The 22,650-nt window shown below is 39.4% G+C and overlaps 1 protein-coding gene across 1 annotated transcript; it reads left to right on the forward strand.

Moving 5' to 3' along the window:
- Positions 1-572: 572 nt before the first annotated feature.
- LOC102689266 (eukaryotic translation initiation factor 2 subunit 1) lies at positions 573-11,427 on the forward strand. Its single transcript, XM_006632688.3, has 8 exons — positions 573-751; positions 4,293-4,534; positions 5,929-6,008; positions 7,386-7,537; positions 8,045-8,151; positions 10,009-10,106; positions 10,480-10,623; positions 10,912-11,427. The coding sequence occupies exons 2-8, from the start codon at positions 4,294-4,296 to the stop codon at positions 11,035-11,037; spliced, it is 948 nt and encodes a 315-aa protein (XP_006632751.1). The 5' UTR covers positions 573-751; position 4,293; the 3' UTR covers positions 11,038-11,427.
- Positions 11,428-22,650: the final 11,223 nt, after the last annotated feature.

Below are 22,650 nucleotides of genomic sequence, written 5' to 3' on the forward strand. Positions count from 1 at the left end.
CTTGTTTTATTAATTAAATAATTTCTCGAATAATGCCGCAAAAATTGTATTATTAATTTTGCCATGCTTGAAGCTTTTAATGAAACATAAAAACGAAATTTCTAAATTCCTTAGATTTTAAAAAATCGTTTTATGAGGGTTTATGAGCGGTTTTCAAGCTCTGTGTTTTTCGCTCGTTAGCTACAGTTCTCAAACGTAGAAAAGCTCCAGTGGTCTTTCATACTATTGGATGCTAATTTCAATTATTTGCTCGTATAATTCAAAAATATGCTTTTTCTATCGATCATAAATGTGTGAGTAATCGTCTGCATCAGTGTATTCTTTCAACCACTGACAAAAGAAAAACAAATTTTCCTGAGAATTGAAACGGAGAAAAACAAATATATATATATATATTCTATATAACAAATGTGTCTACATCATCGAGACAGTTTTGTTGTATTTTAGGTTTTGGTAACAGATGTACTTTTCTTATTCTCGTGCATAAGAACAGCAACTTTCACCTCCACTAGGTGTCACCGTCACAAAACTTGCGAAGCCGATTCCCTTTTCATAGTTTCCTTTTCCGGGTCAGGGTTTACGTGTTTGTGCGTCCATGCTGAGGAAACTAACTGCGCTTAAGGTTTAGGCCGTTCTCAGCGTTTAACTAGAAAATACATTTTTTTCTGCGTAACTTTGTCGAGAGGAGAAATACTCAAACGTAGGTGAATTATTCAACATTACGGAGTTTGGATCTCTATCAAGAATAAAGGTAGTGTCGCTTTTTAATCCCTTGGTTCAGAAAATGAATGAATTGGGTGGAGGGGGAGAGTAGTCTTGCTACATGTGATGTTACTGTAGAAACTGATACAGATGTGGCTGATAATAAACTAGCTTTTTGGCCAGAGGTTTATTCGGGACAGTCATTCACCATCTAATGTTGTTACGAATCTCAGCGGTCTGGTCACACAACCTGTCTTCGTTAGAGCGTTGTAGTAATTTGCTTTGGGAAAAGTGCCTCAAAATGTTACAAAGATGCAGTTTATGTGCCAGATTTACTCAAGAAGTCATATAAAAAACTAACAGAAGTGCGTAACGATACCATTCTTCTGAGAAGAGTTGCAGAAGTCGCCACATGCCTTCAAAATTCAACTGTATATATACGATATTGTAAAGTGGTCTCAGTGTATTGGGAAATTAAAATGACAGGAACTGAAATTGACCGATTCTTTCACCATTGACTGAAAATTTCAGTTTACGAAAAAGGCAGGAATATGCACAGTCGGTCGTGTTCTGGTGAAGTGATTATCCCAAGTCTCCTTAATTTTTCACGATAGTCTTTCGGGACATGCGATTGAAGCAGTAATGCCCATTATTAAAAAGGTCATCCTAGACTAGTGGTGGCTTTATTCAATACCCCCTCTTATATATTTATATGGCACGCTCTTGTGCCCAAATCATTTGCTCTTCAGACCATTCTTGTATTACCACATGTATTTACCACATGAAAACCTGCCCTATACCACTTCTCATGCGAGATAGTCGTCTTACTCTTTCTGGGAGCTGGCTGATACGCAAAAACAGTTATAAATCGTGTTAAAATTAGTAAAGTTATAAAACACATCAGAAAAAGAAAATATTACATGGTGAGTTTGGCTGTGTGATGTTAGGTTGCTATTATGTGCCAGCAGCCCCATAACAGAACAGAAATTGTGTCATCAAATTAATTAAGTGATAACTTTAGGTAGGCTGAATTGCACAGGCCCAGAAGTGAATTTAGCCAAGCCACCAGAGCCGGTGCCATGGGATTTTAATGACCAAGTAGTTTACACCTAAGTGTAATATCTAATCTAAGGGATACATCTTATACAGCAGAGTGGTCTTGGTCACCATACTGAGGCATCAGTTTTCAAATTCTAATCCACCAACACAACCTGTTTTGTTTGGGAGGTCTCCTATCCTATTACTGATCAGGGCCAACTCTTGATCAGCTTCTGAAATCTCATGAGATCACGCTACAAGATGGTTAGTTAGGAGTCAAGATCTTCACAGTATCTGCAACTGTATTTTATTTATCTTTCTAGATATTAGATCTCATTTTGTGGTTATCTTTCAAGATAGATTTCATTTTGTGGTTAGAGTATTTGTACTTTTTGTTTGGCTGAGTTTTCATCTCCCCTGCAGCTATTTAGCTATTCGTAAAGACATTATCACACGTTTCTGGTATTGGTTGTAAGTGATCTTTTGTTTCAAATTGAATTCTATTTGATGTCCCTGCTGCTTTAATGTGAAACATCACAATGTACAATTAGAGCAACCAAAGCACTTTTGAATGCTTCTATAAGGTCTGCGTATATAGCAATTGAAATCCTTCAGATGTATTGTTTCTGAATAGTTTCTGGAACAATAAGACTTGGACTACTTCACTAAGATTTCATCCAAAACTACTAATAGCTTTATTTTTCTTTTCTTACAGTATACTATAGCAACAGGGTTCATGTAGTATACACATGATTCAGTGCTTTAGAAACTGACTACTATAATCTAAAGAAAATTGATTTTAATTAATTTATTAAATTTCCTTATTTAAATTTGATAATATTTAACACTGTTTTTCATTACAAAGCCAGTCCCATAGAATTACAGTTCTTTTTAGAACACTCAGTTCAATCCTTCACAGGTTTGTGGTATAACAAATATAGAGTGAAGTAAAATGTGTCGCTTTTGCTGCATACTTTTCCAAATTGTATTTCAGATTTAAAGATGAACATAAGGCAGCTTAAACAGAATGCAAGCTTTTATATTGGGATATTTTTGTGCATACATGTTTAAAAAAAATGGTTTTATGGTCAGTCCCTCCTGATTTGTTTTGTCAGCAAAAGTATTGAGACAAATTAACTTTGAGTTAATTACCCCTTACAAGTGATAACTGCTTCAAGTCTGCAACCCAACAACATCACCAGACTTGATATTTTCCTTTGAGATGCTTTGCCAGCTCAGAAGTTTCCACTTCTTCTTCCTGATGAACCCTACTGCCTTGGCTAAGTGTGCAGTATATTTTGGGCCATTGTCTTGTTGCAGGTTGAATTGCCATCCACTGAGTTTTAGAGCATTTTTTGGACATAGACAAGATATTTCCACACACTTCAGAATTCATTCTGCTGTTACCATTAGTTATATCCTTAAGAAAGACCAGTCAGCTAGATCTGGAGGTAGCCTTGTATGCAAAAGCCATGACACTAACTCCAGTATGTTTTACTGATGAGGTGGTGTGCTTAGGATCATGTGCAGTTCCTCTCCTTTTCCCCTCTTTTGTCTTTCCATCACTTTGATAGAGGTTTATGTTCATCTCATCTATCCATGAAACTTTTTTTCCAGAGCTGTTGTGGCTCATCTTTGTACTTCTTTGCAGATTATAACCTGGCCTTTTTGTTCTTAGTGCTGATAAGACTAAAAAAGGCTTAAGAGTTTTGAATCTTGCAGTTTATCTCTTGTAATTCTCCTGTCACAACACAATGAATTGAAATACTTTCACCTCTGCACTCTGGAGATTGTCTGTAATCTCTTTGGCTGTTATTGTAGGGGTTTTCTTTACAGCTCTAATGATTTTTGTATCAATTGTTGTCATCTTCCTTGAAGTACCTGGTATTTGCCAAATGCTTACACCTCTAGTACTTTCTTCCTTTTCAGCACATTCTATAATTGATTTTGTGATGCCCAGTTTCTCTGCAGTGGCTCTAATTGGAATTTTCTTTGCTTTCATTTTCTTACTTGGTTTTTCATCATAGACAACTGTCTAGTCATCATCTTGATTAATGTTTCTAACTCAAGGGGCAGACTGAAAAAGTAAACACCCAAAGACTAGAACCAAGGCTATACATTCACAATTTTTGTGTCTTCACTTGAGCAATTAGAAACATTTGTTCTAATATTTGTGCTCATCTGAAATGGGGGATTTAAACACAACAACTGACATTTTTTTAGTATTGTGTGCAAAAGTGTTCCCAGAAACAAAGACTGGAATTCTGTACTTTACCTTATATTAATCTTTTGATCTGAAATTCATATTTCATTAGTAATTTAAAATCATTCGCATATATGACAAATTTCACTTCACTGTCCCAGTAATTATGCTTTTCACTGTATGGCTGAAATACGTATGCTGTTGAGCAAAGGCTTGCGATTTTGTGCTGACCTACATCAGTGTATAAAGGTACAAGTTATCTAGTTTGAAAGTCTATGCACTAGAGCTGTCTTTCCCTGCCTTTCCTGTGTGTGTGTCATGCCATGGGATGTGCCTTTTCTGTTGCCAGCATGCCGGGGCTCAGCTGTAGATTTTACCAGCACAAGTTCCCGGAAGTGGAGGATGTGGTAATGGTGAACGTACGCTCCATCGCAGAGATGGGTGCCTATGTCAGCCTGCTGGAGTACAACAATATCGAGGGTATGATCCTGCTGAGCGAGCTCTCTCGGAGACGAATACGCTCCATAAACAAACTCATCCGCATCGGCCGCAACGAGTGCGTGGTGGTCATCAGGGTGGACAAGGAGAAAGGTGAGTAGCACAAGCAAGTGTTGCCTGAGAATCTAGGCAAGAGCTGGCCTGTGAAGCAGTGACCTCTCTCTGCTTGTCCTTGAGGGAATTTTGCCAAATCGATCAATTCAGTAGAGAGCCATGATGTTACAAAGGCAGTAAATTATAGTCCAGTTTCTTCCCATGTGTGGTTGATTTGAATCTGTGTTTTGAATGGTTTCTTTTCACCTGGACTCTAACCAGCTTCGTGGAACTAATATGACTGATTAGGCCTTTTTAATTTTTAAATCATAAAAAGTTAGTTAATTAGTACAGGTATAACAACATCTCTAAATTACAAGTTTTATGGCTGCAAACGATTAAAACATCTTAATTTGGTTATTATATACGTTTGGGTCAGTGATTAATTATGTGTTCTGCTGAAACAAAAACTACCTGACAGTGGAGTTACAGCCAGCTGGACTGGGAACCCTAGTTCTAAACCCTGATTTTCAGGATTTTTGGTTCACCCATGTTCTGGAGACATTTTTAGCTTCATGGCCTTCATTTTGAGTAGTGTGGTAGATGTCTCAAATGTTTTACTTTTCCAGTGCAACCAATAAAGCTGCATGATGAAGTTTTTATGGGAGAGTTGTAATGACTAAGGTAATAGTTAATATTGAAAAACAATGAAAAGATTTTGGGGGGAGAAACGGTTTAACAGAGTAAAAGGTTGAAAGGTCATTCCATCTTGCGCTTCAATCACATAATTGAACAAATCGGATTTGTGAGCAAAGAAGTCAAATCCAATGTCTTTTCCAGGTCAGGTTTTATAAATCAGATGCAAATTGAGAGGTGCCTCAGAAACCTACAGGAACCCAACCTTTGTGGTTGCCTGCCCCTCTTCTGAAGCAGTGGCAAGTGATTGTTAGAAAGCTACTGGGAGGTAAACTTGTAACTGGCCCAGAATTTGCAAGAATTTCCTTATCTGTCACCGCACTGTCTGTTCTTAAGTTCAGAACAGAACCATATATTTCCATTCTTCTTTAGAACAGATCGGATGATTTGAGAATGTCACGGAGGTTGTCTTATCTCTCCCAGCACAGAGCAGCCCACGATGTGAGTTAGCAAATGCGCGCAATGACAGTCAGCATTAAAGAATGGATTGAACGTACTAGTGTTCCTCATCTTGAGGTCTTTTCAGTCATTGTATTGGAGCCCATTGTATCTGTTGGCAGACAGAACCAGTAACCACTACAGTGTGATGTGACAAACCAAACTATTTTCAAACCATAGTTGATTTCAGTGAAGGTATATTTGTACTTCATGGGCTGCTGAATTGTTCCTGCTGTATTAAACTTTTCAACTTCATACAGGTCTTGTCAAACTCCAGTCTGTTTGTAAATAACTCATCACTTTTTATTTTATGTCAAAAGGTTATATTGATTTATCCAAAAGGAGAGTTTCTCCAGAAGAGGCCATCAAGTGTGAAGACAAATTTACAAAATCCAAAACTGTAAGCAGCTATTTTTTTATGTTTTTTATTAAAGAATCAATTTACATGTAAAATATACATACAGTGTTTGGCTTTTTCTTCATTTTTTATATTAACAGTTACATTTTTTATACTCCATATGTTTTTCTAGAAATCTGGGTGCATAATCACGATCAAAGTATATTCTGTTATTTTTATAATGTATTTTTTCCCATGATTTTGTGGGGATTTCTTCTTTGGTCTAATATCTAAAAAACCTAATTTTATAATGGATCTTGATCTGCACATATCTGTTGGTTTTGGGCCTAGGGTTTTATGAACTCTTTCAATCTGTGGGGAAATCCAATTCTTTAACGTGATTATTGATCCACCCTCACACACATCTGGAATTCGGTTGATTTTTTCTTGAACTCCCCTCCATGTCTGTCAGTTTAGTCTCTAACCCTCTATATGTCTGAAGCAAATGTTTAATGATGCTGTCTATATCCTCACCTTACTCCTCGGTTTGTTCAGTGTGCTCTTCTGCCTTGTACATCCTTTTATTAAGTCAATTCAGTTCTTTAGTGAAATACATTATTTTTTTGTTTATATCTCTTCTGAAGACTAATCAGTTCAAAGTAGTTTTTTCAAGGCTCACTGGGAACTAAAGTCTTTCCATCTCCTCAACATGGCATTTACCACTTGGGAGACGGAGAACTGCTTTGACTTCTGCTTTTGATCCTCTTCAATCTCAGATTTCTTTCTCTGGTGTTTGTGTGTATGTTTTTATCCTTTGCCTCATATCTCCATTATTGCCTATACTTACTGTTCTTTTTAAATTCTGTTAGTTACACTTCTGGAGTTGTGTATATATATACATTTAGAAGAATAAAGCATATGATTACTAGCCTGTGACTTGAACAGTAGACTTTCCTGTTTGTTCAATCTCATGGCAGTGCAGTTGCTAAAAAAGATTGACAGTGTGCATAAGAATTGAAAATGACAGTTTTGTAGTTTTTATGTTCATATTGTTTTGAAAAATTCCCCTTTTACCTTTCCTTGAATTTGAAAATGTTACAGTAGACAGAAACAAATAGCATGGCATATGCTATAAAAATTTAATCTTACTGGATTTTTTAAAGTAATTGTTGGAAAGGCAATACATAGTTATTATTACTCCTATTACACCATGTGTTGTGTTTTAGTTTGTGGTAGGTGATATACAGGTCCTGTAATTCATACAGGAAAGCAAATGGGGCAGATGTCACCAGGGTCAGTCCTGTGTTTTAGGTCTATCAATAGTTCTTGATTGTTTGATTTGATTATGGGCAAGTTGTAGAGAGCTTAGACCCACCAGTCACAAATGTGAATGTGCACACTACACAGAGGTAACTGTTCCATTGCTGCCTTCCATGCCAGGTGTACAGTATCCTGCGCCACGTGGCTGAAGTGCTGGAGTACACTAAGGATGAGCAGCTGGAGAGTCTCTTCCAGAGGACGGCCTGGGTATTCGATGAGAAGTACAAGAGACCTGGATACGGTGCCTACGATGTCTTCAAACAGGCTGTCTCGTGAGTCTCCCCTGCACCCTCCAAAAGCCCTCTCAGCATTGATGCTAATGCTAAACCTCTTGCACCTCCATTGCTACCCTCAGTGTATTGGTAATTGCCTCTAAGGAAACCAGTTAAAATGCACAACTCAAAGCAGCTTCTAAGTAATATTTCAGGAGACTAGTATTGACCTTGAAAAGGTTCTCTCAACCTGGTGTTTTATGATAAACATTTTAACTGGAAGCAGTTTTACTCATCCCAAATTCTTCGCAAGGGCAGAAATTGACCAAAATTACCCCTAGGGGTCAGTAAGTGATTTGTTTCACACCACATTTTGTTTTTGAATTGTTAAAGCAAAATACAAATGTTGGATCACAAATCACCTTTAACAAAGTATTTTAAAGCATTTTAATACTGTTTTTAAGTGTTTTGGGTTTTATTAGTATAATAAGAATCTTAAAAATAAAAATGTTTACTTTTTGTCCTTGATTTTCCTAATGTATTGTGACCTTTTGGTTTCCTGCTCAGAGATCCATCAATTCTTGATGGGCTGGACTTGACTGAGGAGGAGAGGAATGTTCTAATCGACAACATCAACAGGCGACTTACCCCACAGGCTGTGAAGATCAGAGCAGGTAGAACAAGGGGAAAACCCAAACGCTATGCCTACCTACAGAGTTCCTCTGCCTGTTACACAAGCTACCTGGTGTGGCACCCATGTGCTTCCTACTAAAGTCAAAGGACAACTGCTGCATAGTAGGAGTTTAACTTCATCCATTCAATCGTCCAGGACCAGGAATAAGGATTAAATAGTTTTATGGAAAAAGGAATTAAATAATCTTCATTTTAATTTCTGCAGATTAAACATTGAAATCTAAAATGAAACTTGTCCTATGTTCCCTGTTTCAGTAAGAGGAGGCCCTGCTCCAAAAACAGGACTTTCTCATGTATCTATTTACAGTAGAAGGGATCTTGGATAATGATAATAGGCCAACAATTTTAAAGCCCATTTCGAAACATTCCCTCTTTTATTGGCTGCTTCTCACTCTGATCGGTTTGTTAGTTTATGCATTTTTGATGATTCCTTCACCAAACAGAAGCACCCTGCTAAACTTTCTTTGACTTAGAGAATTTAAATTTTGGCTATCAGTTCTGTTTCTCTGTTTTTGCAGATTTCAGTTCTGACTTACCACAGCAATTAACTTTTTCTTGGGACAAACAGTTCTCTGTGTTCACTCTTAAAAAGAATCTCTCTGCATCAGATCTGTGCATGAATGTACAAACAAAAGGATTTCTGCCAGTTCACACTGGTCATGACATAATTGCGTACTAGGTGTATTTTACGATCATGCCTGCTGTGTGTTCTAAAGGAGAAGACATTATTATTCCATTAATGAATATTAAAACTGAAGATTGAATTAATGTTGACGAATGTCCTGCTATAAATTAATGAATATTTAATTATTGTAGCTTTATCAAAATAGTTGATTGTTAATGTAAATTAAAACTTATGATAATATTCCTTATGCTTATATAACACTTTTCTGGACAGTCCACTCAAAGTGCTTTACAGGTAATAGGGATTCTGCTCCACCACCACCAATGAGTAGCACCCACCTGGATGATGCAACAGCAGCCAAAGTGTTCTAGTACACTCGCTACACAATCAGTGGGAAGGGAAACAGAGTAATAAAGGAAGTTCATAGATGGGAATTATTAGGAGCCTGTGACTGGGGAAAGGTCAGGAGAAAATTTGGCCAGGGCGCCAATGTGACACAGCTACTCTTTTCATGAAACGTCCTGGGATTTTTATTGACCACAGAGAGTCAGGCCTTCGGTTTTACATCTCTTCCGAAGAACAGCATCTTTTTTACAGTATAGTGTCCCCATCACAACTGTAAAGTGAGTGCTCCCTACTGGTCCCACTAACACCTCTTTCAGGAATGACCTTGCTTTCCCAGGAGGTCTCCCATTCAGGTACTGACCAGGAGCATGCCTGCTTAGCTTCAGTGGGTTGCCAGTTGTGAGTTGCAGGGTAATATAGCTGCTAGCTTTTTTGTTTTGTGCAGGGGATCCCAGACAGAAAATGTGTGGACATCTATTGTATTGTTTCATGTCAAGTGCACGAGCTGTTTAAAGAACTGTTTGAAGTTGAATGCCTTGAGAACAAACTGGTCTTGCTCAAGGCCATAAGTGAAGCTTTCTGAGTTCTGACTAATGCTGTGAATCCCTAATGTACTTATAACACCTAACCAGCAGTTAGGTGTTAAAGAAGCAGTTTTTTTCCCCTGTAAGCATCACTCATGTGCTTAACAGAGACCTCTTATAATGGAAATTTTTAAAAAACAAGTACCTTTAAAGGACACTAAATAAATAAAGAACACTTAATAGAAAACATATTGAATTAATAGTAAACTAAATTCAAAAAGTACCTGTGATAATCAGTTTTTAATGTTTATGAAACCAGCCTTTGACTGTGCACTGTCTTGCAGATATCGAAGTGGCCTGCTATGGTTATGAGGGAATTGACGCAGTGAAAGAGGCTCTAAGGGCAGGCCTGAACTGCTCTACTGAGGCCATGCCCATTAAGGTGAGCTGGGGAGCTCAATGCTCCAGGCTGTTTCCAGTGCTGGAATATTCTAAAGTTACCTGTGTCCTTGTCGTAGGGATTTATGGTGCATGATTGAATGAAGCCAAACTTTCACATGTTCAGGCTTGTTCTCTTTCTGTTTTCTGCAAGTATGTCTTTGTGTATCTGCTACCTGTTTAAATCATTGAATAAAATGTTATTGAAACTTTGAAAGCAATTTGTGACTAAATTGTTGCTGCTAGGCCTGGCAGGCAGGTATACCAAACGTACACATGCATGTTTGGTGAGTTTACTGAGTTTACACAGCTACTCGCATTTTGCTGTCACTCCAGTTCTGAAACGAACCCCTGATGCTTCTGTCCTTGCCACACAGATCAATCTGATTGCTCCACCACGGTACGTCATGACCACGACCACACTGGAGAGAACTGAAGGCTTGTCCGTCCTCAACCAGGCCATGGCTGCCATCAAAGAGAAGATCGAAGAGAAGAGGGGTGTCTTCAATATCCAAATGGAGGTGAGTTTTAACGTTGCAAGGCTGGACTCATGTCTCTTTGTATTTTTTTGTATATTGAGGTAGTTATAAACTTTCTGTTGGGTGAAAGTTAACTGCTGCTGTCACAAAATGAAATCTGTGATGAGTGTCCCAGCAGCAACAACTCATGTTGTATAAGATTGTGTATCTGACTCCTACCACTTTCTTCTTAACCTTTTGTGAGGATGCAGTGTTAATTCCAAAATTAACACCTGAAAAGAAGACCATGTAGTGGTAAAGTGATGACACTTATCCTTGTCTCCTTTCCAGCCGAAGGTGGTGACAGACACCGATGAGACAGAGTTGGCCCGGCAGCTTGAGAGACTGGAGAGGGAGAATGCTGAAGTGGACGGGGACGACGACACGGAAGAGATGGAAGCCAAGACAGAAGATTAACTACACCATGTCCTGGGCCCACACAGACAGCTGTCTTCGAGTTAGAACACACAGACTCGACTCAGTGTTTGAACATAGCCTAGAAACTACTTCACTTGAAAGTATTTTGAACACCAATGCATTCGAACTGTTAAATGAACTAGGATTTTTACTTTAATGCCTTGGCTGTGGCCTTTTTTTCCCTGAACAAGACCTGATTTTACTCTTTCTTCAAGATATAATTCTGCTGTGGGTGGTGTTTACTGCAGGGGGAGTGAGGGATGGATGGATTCATTTATTGAAACCTTGCTGGGGTTGCTTTACAGAGATTTGTTGAGCAGAAATGCTGTGGTTGACTGCCCATTATACCATTAAAGCTCTGGAAATTTTCAATAAAACAGTTTGAAGGAATGTGGGTTTCAGTGGCTGCTTGTTCTTAAATTTGTTTTCACCTGTAGCATACATTTAGCACACAGTGGTGTATGAAATCATGGAAAATTATACTGTAGTTTCTGAAAAAGTGTTGGATCTCTATGTACCCTATGTTGGTACCCTGAGATTGTGCAAGTAGAGTTTAAAATCATTATGAACTGCTTCCATTGAAAATAAGTACTTTTCCTTTCAAGAGGCTAGAATCACATTCATGTATTACATTTAAAGAACAGGCCAAATTATTATACCCATACATCTGCTAAAAGGAGACCACCCTTGCAATTTCTCATATCACCCTATTAGGGCTCTTGAGCCTGTCCTCTATTTTTGGCTAGTGATAATTGGTATTTTTTGCTTGTATATTCAGAAGAGCAAAATAAGAAGTCATTCTGCTAGTATTCATACCCATAATTCATTGTGACTGCTGTTCATAATTCCCACCCTTTGAAATGCTTGCATTCTGAAATATTTAAAGTAATATATTTGCAAACCAACACTGCATTGCAATATCATGTTTTCATGTGCAGACAAGTATTTCACTCATTTGAGTACAACAGACTTGCGTTTTACGTGAAACTTGTGTGCAGATTCGCGTATACGCAGTGGGCGATGAAAAAATAAATGAAAAATCAAATGCTGGAAATTTTAAGAATTCAAATCTGGCGCAGCACGTACAGTATGTGAGCTGCGATTTGGGAACTAGCTATAGAGCCTGTAGCATTCCGGTCATTTCTTTTTCTTGCAGCATCACCCTCAGTATGGATCGTAAACCCAAAACAAGTACGAAGGCAAGTCAAGAACAATGCCTGATTTTGAGTTACAAACCGATTTAGAACAACATAATAGGTGGAATGACGATGACCAGTTTGCTGCGTATCTATGGCAAGAATCAGTCTTCGATTGTAATTGAGGACAGAAGGCTATTCGTGAGAGCTATGGGTCTAGTGTTCCCTGAATCATTAAAACTAACGTATTATGAAGTATTATTTTAAATTAAGTATATATTTGATTTATTTTGCATACTATACAGTACTGTATTTGCCGTATTACTGTTTTTCCATAATACTTCAATCTAATACACTTACGATTGATTTTTACTTGTTTGAGGCAAGGGAATAGGAAGGTCTAAGGGGTAGGTATTGATAATACGAGATATTGGGTATGTGCGGTACGTTAGAACCCTAACTACCGCATAAAAGCGAGTCTACTGTAATTTACTCCTGCTGTATTACTCCTAAAATGTTGTTTTTAAACCCTAGATTTTGTTTTTGTGCTGAGTGCTTATTTCTTAGTTGACGTCTTTTCTGTCAGTAGTTCAGGTGGGTAGCTGCGTCAGCATGCGTAGGCTGCAAAGGAACAAGTAATAGGTTTATTCCATGCTGAAAAAAAGAAGAAAGAGAACACAACGTTTCGGCCGTGGAGCCTTCTTCAGGTGTGAGAGAGACAGGGCAGTGGGCAAAGGTAAAGTAGCGGGAGAACAAAGGTTGGGAGGGAGGAGGAGTGAGTGGCGGGAGCAGGGGACAGAAAGAGAGGCCAATCAAGAGGTGTGAAATGAAACTTCCAATGAATGGAGAAAATTTAAAAGAACAGTAGTTTGTCGTTAAGAGAAGGAAGAATGTGTGATCCTAGCTGCAGAATAATTTTAGTTTCGATGGTCTTTCTGATGTATGAGTTCGGAAAACTTTGAGAACACAGACGGAGAGATTAGAGTGGTTGTGGCCATCAGAGGTGAAATGAGAAACAATGGGCTTGGAGAGATCTTTAATCTTCACAGCCCTTCACAGTGTTTGATCCACCCACCCACACCCTGGTACGCCTTGCAGAATTGGTCCTCACACTGAACACGTTCTCTTTCAATAATCCTTTTTACCAACAGGTCAGTGGAGTTGCCTTGATTGGCCTCTCTTTCTGTCCCCTGCTCCCGCCTCTCACTCCTCCTCCCTCCCAACGTTTGTTCTCCCGCTACTTTACCTTTGCCCACTGCCCTGTCTCTCTCACACCTGAAGAAAGCTCCACGGCCGAAACGTTGTGTTTTCTTTCTTCTTTTTTTCAGCATGGAATAAACCTATTACTTGTTCCTTTTCTGTCAGTGACTCACCTGGAGCTGTCTGGCTGGGAGACAGTCATCAACTATGCTCTGATTGGTGATAATGATACACAAAGTATTTCAAAGAATACTGAAAGGTCTTGTGACTAAGACAGATCCAGGCTCTGTGCTGATTAGGAAGTCACTTTTGATTGACACCTGACAAAGGCTCCACGGCCAGAACGTTGTGTTCTCTTTCTTCTTTTTTTCAGCATGGAATAAACCTATTATTTGTTCCTTTGCAGACGCAGCTACCCACCTGAACTACTACAGTCACTTTTGTTTACTTGTTTAGAGAAGGTTCCCTGATAACAATGTCACAGCAGCTTTGGGATAATGGATATCTGGATAATCCTTTCCATAGACTAAATCCTAACTTTTAAAAGTGTTATTTTTAACAGAATCTTTCCTTCTTGCTGTCAGACCAACTAAATGGGCCAAATATTCTGTTCTCCTTTGTAAACTAATATGGAACTCAAATCAAAATATCCTCCAGTGCTGAATCAAAGCTGTGTTCCTATAAGTGTTCCTAGCCATATCACCCTGTAACTCACAACTGGCAACCCACTGAAGCTAAGCAGGTGTGAGCCTGGTCAGTACCTGGATGGAGACCTCCTGGGAAAAACTAAGGTTGCTGCTGGAAGAGGTGTTAGTGGGGCCAGCAGGGGGCGCTCACCCTGCAGTCTATGTGGGTCCTAATGCCCCAGTATAGTTGTAAACAGGATGTCCTTTGGATGAGACGTAAAACCGAGGTCCTGACTCTCTCTGGTCATTAAAAATGCCAGGGAGTTTCTTGAAAAGAGTAGGGGTGTAATTTGGCATCCTGGCCAAATTTCCCATTGGCCCTTACCAATGATGGCCTCCTAATAATCCCCATGTATGAATTGGCTTCATTACTCTGCTCTCCTCCCCACTGAAACCTGATGTGTGGTGAGTGTTCCCGTGCACTATGGCTGCTGGATGCCAGGTGGATGCTGCACATTGGTGATGGTGGAGGAGAGTCCCCATTACCTGTAAAGCGCTTTTAGTGGAGTGTCCAGAAAAGCGCTATATAATTGTAAGCTATTATTATTATTTTTAAATAACAGGTGACCTATAAATTTGAGACTCCTGGTCTAGCACAAAACATTAACCTCAAGTTAAATTTCCCCTTGCCTGAAGTTAAGTGATTTCTTACGATTGTTGCACAAATACCACAAACACATTAATGCTGACATGATAGTAGTTAACAGGCCACACTTACTCTTTCCCTTAGTTCTAACAAACACTGGTCCAGTTGGCCCTGTCCAGGGTGTACCCAGCCTTGCATTCGTTGCTTGACAGGTAGGCTCCGGCTTCTCGTGACACCGTGTGGTATAAAGTGATGTGGCAAATGACATGACATGTCCAATTGCATCCTCTCTTCAGACTGTGTAGTGCTGATGTTTTAAAGCCTCCTGGACTACAGCCCTCCTGGACCTGAACCTAAGATACCTGTGTCACCCTGTTTAATTTCTAACTTTTAATATTTGCTAATTATTAAAAAAAATAAATGCTTCTTTTTACTGAATGAGGATTCATCAAATATTAAGTATATTATTACGTGGCTAAGCAAGGTGATTAGTAAGTCTATAAACGTTTTAAGAGGGTAGTGTAGCCAAATATACTAACAGTTGTATTAGCATATTCTAAATGCCGAATGTACACTAAAAGCTGAAAAGTTCTGAGCCAAATATAAATATGACAAGATGTGAGGAGAATTGACCAAATCTTCTGATGCTCGAATTGATATAAACTCCTGCACTGATAATTCTGTGGTTATTTGTCATGTAGTTCAGCGGATTGGTTTCAAGTCTGAAAACGCAGAAAGATCCCTAGCTTTTTGGGGGCCCTCAAAACCACAATTTGCACATACACTACTATCAGCTCCCAACACAACCTTATTTTACTATTGAAAACATTTAAAATAAATTAATTGTATAACTAGAAAACTTTTGTTATCCTGAGTTAAAGAACACATAATAAATAACTTACAAACAAGAACAAGAATTACACATTTCACAAAGATAAAATGTAATTTAACACTGAAAGTAAAGTCAAGAAACATGAATCTGTTAAGTTCTGGTAAAACACCTCATGTAGCCTACATGTCTAGCTGGAAAATGTAGCTTGTCTGCCATTCGCTAGTTACATGGACAAACTCAAAACCAAATGAAATACAAATGCGTTATTACAGTGACTTGATTTGGCAGAGCTCTCTTTTGACATCACTTATTCTTTTCTTATTCTTTTACTGCTTTCTTTTTTTATTCTTTCACTTATTCTTTTCTGCGCTTCTTTTTCTCAGCGTCCAATCTGTGAATATATACTCTGAAAACGTTGTTTTCTGATCATTTTAGTTATAAGGCTATATTTGTTCTACCTGTGAAATAGCTTTTTAATACACTTCTGTTTACTAGGAATAGTGGCAGTGGGGATGTTAAACTGAGCTGTCAGACAGGCTACTGCACTCTGTACATCTATTTAGACCTGTGTGTTATATAGGAAGAAGATTATCAGGAGCCACAATTCTATAAACAATTACATAATTTTCATTCAGTAAATTTTTAGGTCCATTAACAATGGAGTTCAGTAATAGACAGTTGAGTGGTGATGAATCAAACTATTCAGTGTCCAATGGAGTACTAAAAAAATTCTTAGGTTAGAAAAATGTGAAGGAGAATACAATTCATCATACTTTGAATCAATTGATTGTAGGTACTAATCAGGGACTCTCAGCCTTGATATGCAAATATTTACTTTGGTCCTGGGGGATCACTGAAGGGATGCTCTCAAACTCATCACAATACCTGGGGACTTCCTTACCAGGTCATGTTTTAGGGCCAGCTCACTCTTCTGTCTAGACAAGACCCACCCTCACTCCACCTTGACATGAATAACCACATGAGTGCATTATGAGTCACTCCCGCAGGAATGAGTAGTGCTGACAGTATTCTAGGAGCTAACTAAGGGTTATGCAGTACAGCAATAAAAAGGGGTCTTTGATTCATTGTTCATATCTGAGCAGGAGGGGATTTCCTTTGGTTATTTGTCATTACAATACATGAGACATTAGGGTACATTGAGAGTTCTTATTTTTTCCCCTTTACATTAAACATTAAAAAGTCCTGTCCACCATAAGACTGACAGTTCTTAGTTGGTTTCATACCTTTTTCTTCACCAACTGATTAGTTCAAGAGCAAAGCAATTTCCCTTTTTTCTGGTCCATATGAAGCAGTGTACTAAAATGCTGAAGCAGATAATTGAAATTTTAACCGGGCTAACTTGTCTCTTGTTTGTAATGAGAGACACCTGAACACTGATAGCAGTTCATGCTGTTCACACACTTTCTGGGGAATGATGCAAAATATAACCTGAGTTCTGCCTTCTAGTGGCAGCTGATGCCAAAGTACGTTTCTTCTTAGTACCTGTAAAGTCTTTGATGGCCCACCTGAAGGAGAGGGGTACCACCCAGTTCAATTTCCCCAGTCTCCGTTCAGGTTACACAAGAAAATCTCCTGCAGGCTGTATTACATCCCCCTCAGTTTGTATTGGCTAGCCGGGCCGGTTTCTTTGTTCTTTGCCTTCAGGTTTTAAAAGTCTCTGTGCCGTACCTGTCACAATCGTAAGTCCCTCCTCTTAAGGACACTCAAGCCCTTTCTTGTTCAGTTTTGATTTTCTGCACCTGTCTCTGGTTCCAGCCCCCTTCCTACAAAAGTCAGATGCTCCTACCAATCTGGGCTCAGCTATGGAAGATGGATGCCCAGAAGCCCTCCTACCAGCAAGTCCAGGAGAGGCTTGACGGCATAAGCTTCGCAACGGCGTCCTGACTGTCTGGGGCTGGGAGCTCCTGGCCCCGTTACCCTTTTTATTCCCCTGACCCTTTGCCAGATCCTGCTCTGGCTTTTAACTTTGTCTTGTCTCCGTCATGGATGGACCACCCATTTGCAAATGACATTTGCATTCCCTGGATTTTCTTATGGACTCCCTTCGGACTTGTTTGCCTTGGCCTTGGACACGCGAAAAACCAGCGCACCTTGGACACGCCCCCCTGTTCTTCTTCCAGCCCCGATCCTAGTCTTTTTTCCCTGTGTTTGTCTCACTCCCCCCCCCCTGAATTCTGCCATCTCCACAAGGTCCTGAAAATTTTTTCATCACAGTACCTCTGTTCCAATGCCAATGTCTCCCATGGTCGTCAGTTCCTGAGCCAATAGGTCCTTGCCTCTGTGGTATCACACTCTGCAGCTTCCCTTGTCTGTGCTGTCCAGGGTTGTCTCTAGGGTCTTGTGGGAATCAGGATGCCCCCTCTGTTCTTGCTCAGTTGTTTTTATTCCTCCCATTGGCCAATCCCCCTCAGGGGGTTTTCCACGGTTTCTGTCAGGGATGGGTGGGCCCAGTAGTTTACCAGGAGGAAGCTTGTGTTGTTTTAGAGGTGTGAGCGTGGGGACCCTAGGTGTAATAGGCCCTTATCACTTCTTTGTTTGCTTTCCTGTTCTCCCTCCACCTCCCTTGGTCTGGTTCAAACTGGCTCAGCGACCCTCTCTCACACTTCCATGCATCGGTACCTTATTACTTCCTGAACGACCTGGGTGTGACCATTGTTACTAATTGTTCCCACTACACTGTATTCATTAGAAAACCTGAAGCTTCGATCTTTGGGTGAGAGGCAACATTGACACAATCCTGGCAATCACATTAATCACATCCTGTTACTGCCTCAACGGCCCACATCCTGCAACATATGTAAAACAGTTTCTGCATTCATGTATCTAATGCAAGCTTAGTCTCATGACAAATACTACTTGTACTCCTTGTCGTTATTTCAAAGTATTACTGCAGTTGAGAGAGTTGTTGTATCAGCTTGAATGTTGTGTATGAATGAAACAAGGTTAATTATGAGCTGAAAAGTGGAAAGAAAAAAGGTTTCTGCAACAGAAGCCACACTCACTCATGTGATAACCCAGAGATATGCTTCTCTGCAGTGTGCGAGTGTGGAATAATAATAATAATAATAATAATAATAATAATAATAATAATTGCTTACACTTATATAGCGCTTTTTCTGGACACTCCACTCAAAGCTCTTTACAGGTAATGGGGACTCCCCTCCACCACCACCAATGTGCAGCATCCACCTGGAAGGGGAATCCAGAAGGGGAATCTGGAATCCCCTTCAAATTTCATGGCTCCTGCCTCCCACAGAAACCCAATTCACACTTTATGAAAACTGACCGTACAAAATGGCAAATTTCTAGTAAATTAATAGCAAAATGGCTGTGTATTATATAAAATCATTATAGGTATATATTATTACTTTATAACTGTATATGTCTTACATGTGTATGTAATTTTTTCTATGCTCTGACTTTCTCCTCTGAATGCAAAGCTAATTTTACTCTATACAGTATAAGATTTCCCTGTAAATCATATTAGAGCATTTAATACAGCTTTATGTAGTAGTGTAGTGTAATAATGTACATAAATGTCACTATTCCAGATGGAACGAGGAACGAAGATGTCTCTGGGAAACAGCTTGGAGTAAAAGTACCGTCTTTTCTAAACCAACGTACTTGAGTAAAAGTCAAAGTGTCCCACAGACAAAATACTTTGTCTTGGAAAAATGTACTTAAGTACCGTAACAGTTCTGCTTCATTACTTCATACCCTTGGTCTCAGTACATTTAAAAGTCTGCTTGTCTGGAGGTTGTGCAGAAAATCTGAGTGACCTGTGTCATTTGTGTGGTGAAGCTAATGTGCAAGCAGATGATCAGAGCCCTCAAATGGAATGGGTAAAAATCTTCTTTCTTTTTTGAGGTCTGTGGGTTTGAATAATGTCATTGTCACTATAAATCATATCCCAGAAAATTCTTCTGCAAAGTGAAAATCAGATTTTTCAACTGTGCTAATTCTCCGGCCACAATTCGTATGAATTCCCACCACTGACTTGTTAGCATTCCATGCAGCGCATGAGTTACCTTTACTGGTTTCATCCTCAACTTTTTCTTTACACCCTAATGTTAAAAACAGAGATTGGCAACCTAATGTCTGTTTTAACATTCTTCTGAGCCTCCCTAGTTTGTGCAGTATCCCTTTGGTGAAAAGTGATTTTATTTCTTATTCAGAGCCAATTATAGAGTTTTTTTTTCAACAAAGCTTCTTATTAGATGCTATAGTGCAAGAACAATGGTATTGTAGCACTCTTGGGTTCACGTGAGTATGCACCCTCACCACTGCCACCTCAGGTCAGCCCTCCACCACTGGGGACTCAAACCCAGGCCTCCAGCATCACTCAACAGGGACCCAGCCAGTTGAGCTAAAGGGAGATCTTCCCTCAGCCCGGTGGCTGAGGTCCCTGCTGTTCACAGGGAAGGGTGGTGACATCACCGCACTGGTAAGCCGGCTCGCACAACTTGCAATGTCGACTGTATGCGTTACAGTATTTTCACAAAATGTAACATGACTCCTAACTGTATCTGACAGTCTGTCAAGATCAGATCTTGAATTGAGATGAAATGGGAGTTGCACAAAACTCATTCTCCTCTTTTTCCATTTTTCTGTTACAAGTTGCATGTCATACCTGCAGTTGCTGGTTCCACATCATTTGGTGGGATTCGAATCATATGCAGTCATTGGCACTTTTTTGTGTGCAGCTTATTAAAAAAAAGAAACCAATTTAAAAAGTATGTTTGTGTTTTGTGTGGCATTCACTGGCATGTAGACAGGATTTCAGATGCTTTGTATATGTTTTGATAGTACTGAAGAATGTGAAATTTTGCAGAGGATAACAGTTTCCACACTCGCTCTGTGGAGAAGGAAATGCCTTGTTTGTCTTGGGATCCAGTGGCCGGATCCGGCCCAGAGGCCCTGTGAGGGTGTGGGAAGCAGAGGTATGCTGGTTGTGTAAGTTGGGTTTTTTTGGGAGACAGCAGCTACGACGTTTGCAAGGAATATTAGATTTCACACTTGCACACTGCGGAGAAGCGTATCCCCGGGGTATCACATGAGTGTGGCTTCTGTGGGAGACTGACATATGTAAAGGAATACTATTGTGTGAAGATAACATGGCTAAGGTGAATTTTTCTGCCTACCAACAAAATATTACAGGCAAAGAAAAAACCAGAGCAAACTGTCTTTTCATGTTTATTTCAGTTCCTCTCCTGGAGATTGTGTAATGCACATTAAGACAAAATTCATAGTAAGACGTAATTCCTGATTAACACCTAACTTCTCATAATTGTAAAACTTAAGTAAACCAGAAATTCAGATTGCACGTTTACTACGCACAAACAATGCTTGTGTGTTTTGTTTTTGTTCAGACGTGCAAATAATTTAATACGTAAACCTGAAATTTCGAATTGCGCGTTTCCTACAGACAATACAAAATGTATGCACGAACAGGCAGACAAATCGTACCTCTGATTTCCACTGCAAATGCGCACTTTGAAAGGGGATACAGATTTTTCACGGCATACTGAATTCGATACAACACCAAGTCATACATACCTGAGCTACTCAGTCACTGCACCCACAGGCAACGCGATTGTGAGTAGGTAGAAACAGGTAATTGTTTACCTGGCAACACGTTCAAACAGTTGTAGCTGTTCTCCGGGACAGACTACTTTTGAAGACCGAAAGAGCAATAACTCCTTTCATTAGATCGGGTCTTCAGAAGTGTCAGTAAATTTTCACCACACTTACCTACAGCTAGCAGTTGTGATAAAATCCGTCTTTTAAACGGAGATTTCGTCTTTCTAGATGTCGGTCTAACCAAACCTTATTTCATAGTAACTGCAAATTTGTCAATGGGGCGGCTTCCTAATATAACTAAAAAAGCTTAGTAAGTTAACTAAGCACGTCTCAAAATGTAAAGCACGAAAAAACAATAAGGACACATTTCCAAAGGCTTCACACAACTAACCGCTAGGGTTTTTTCTTTCTCAAATAGGCTACTACACCCCTTTTCTCAGTGTAAATTGGTTTCTTATTTTGAAAACAAACTACTCAATATCAAAATAAAGTTTATTCAAATTGGCAGGAAATCTCGGGTTCATATGTTTTTTTCCATATGCTTATTCTACTAAATGAGATTTAAAAAGTGACCGTATTTGCTTTCCTGTTAAATTAACTTATTTTTTAACAAAAAGTGAGGAAATTACACATCTTTGGCATAAGAGTTACAAAAAGACATTATTGGGGATGTACTGTAAAAGGTTACATATGTAGAGTGGTACAGTAGTGCCATGGTTAGCAATGCTGCCTCACAGCATTGGGGCCCTAGGTCCAAGTCCTAGGGTGCAATCTGTGTGGAGTTTGCATGGTCTCCCCCATGTTCGTGTGGATTTCCCCCGGGTGCTCTAGTTTCCTCCCACAATCCATGCTGGTAGGTTAATTGGCCTCTGGGAAAACTGGCCCCTGGCATGATTGTATGCATACTGTTACTTTGTGTCTGTCTGTGCCCTGCGATGCACTGGTGTCCTGTCCAAGGTGTATCCTGCTGTGCACCCATTGTTTGCCAGGTTAGACTCCCCCATGAGCGTGTTTTGGATAAAGCAGATAGAAAATTGATGGAATTTGGTAGTACTAACTACCAAACAGCTTGATAACTCAAATGGCCTCCTCTCTTTCATAACCTTCCTTATGTTCTTTAGTAAAGTTTACAAGAAGTTGAGGGAAAGTTGATTTTTTTAAAAGTCATCACTTACAGGGCTCTTTGTAATACAGTTACAATATAAAGTACTACATTAACTCTTAGAATTATTTTCCACAACAACTTCTTATAATTTAAAAATTAAGTCCTTACTTTTGTCCTTTACACAAGGAACTTAAAATTGTTTTTAAAGTATCTTTACCCAGCATCCTAAAAGACACATTTTTTATTTCCAGTAGGTAAATTGTAACATTGGAAGTTCAAACATTTCAAGTTTAAAAAAATCTAAATAAATTTATTTTATAAACTCTGTGTTTTCACAGTTAACCTGTGAAACACACCTACTGACTTCCGCACCGGACTCCTCCCTGCAGATTTACAGTAGCACACTGTGTCATCACAGCAAGGCTCCCTAGAGGCAGGGACATTATGTCACAGGCCAGGCAGGCAGC

Source organism: Lepisosteus oculatus, chromosome 8 (genome assembly GCF_040954835.1).
Source record: "Lepisosteus oculatus isolate fLepOcu1 chromosome 8, fLepOcu1.hap2, whole genome shotgun sequence".
In the NCBI taxonomy this organism is placed as follows: Eukaryota; Metazoa; Chordata; class Actinopteri; order Semionotiformes; family Lepisosteidae; genus Lepisosteus; species Lepisosteus oculatus.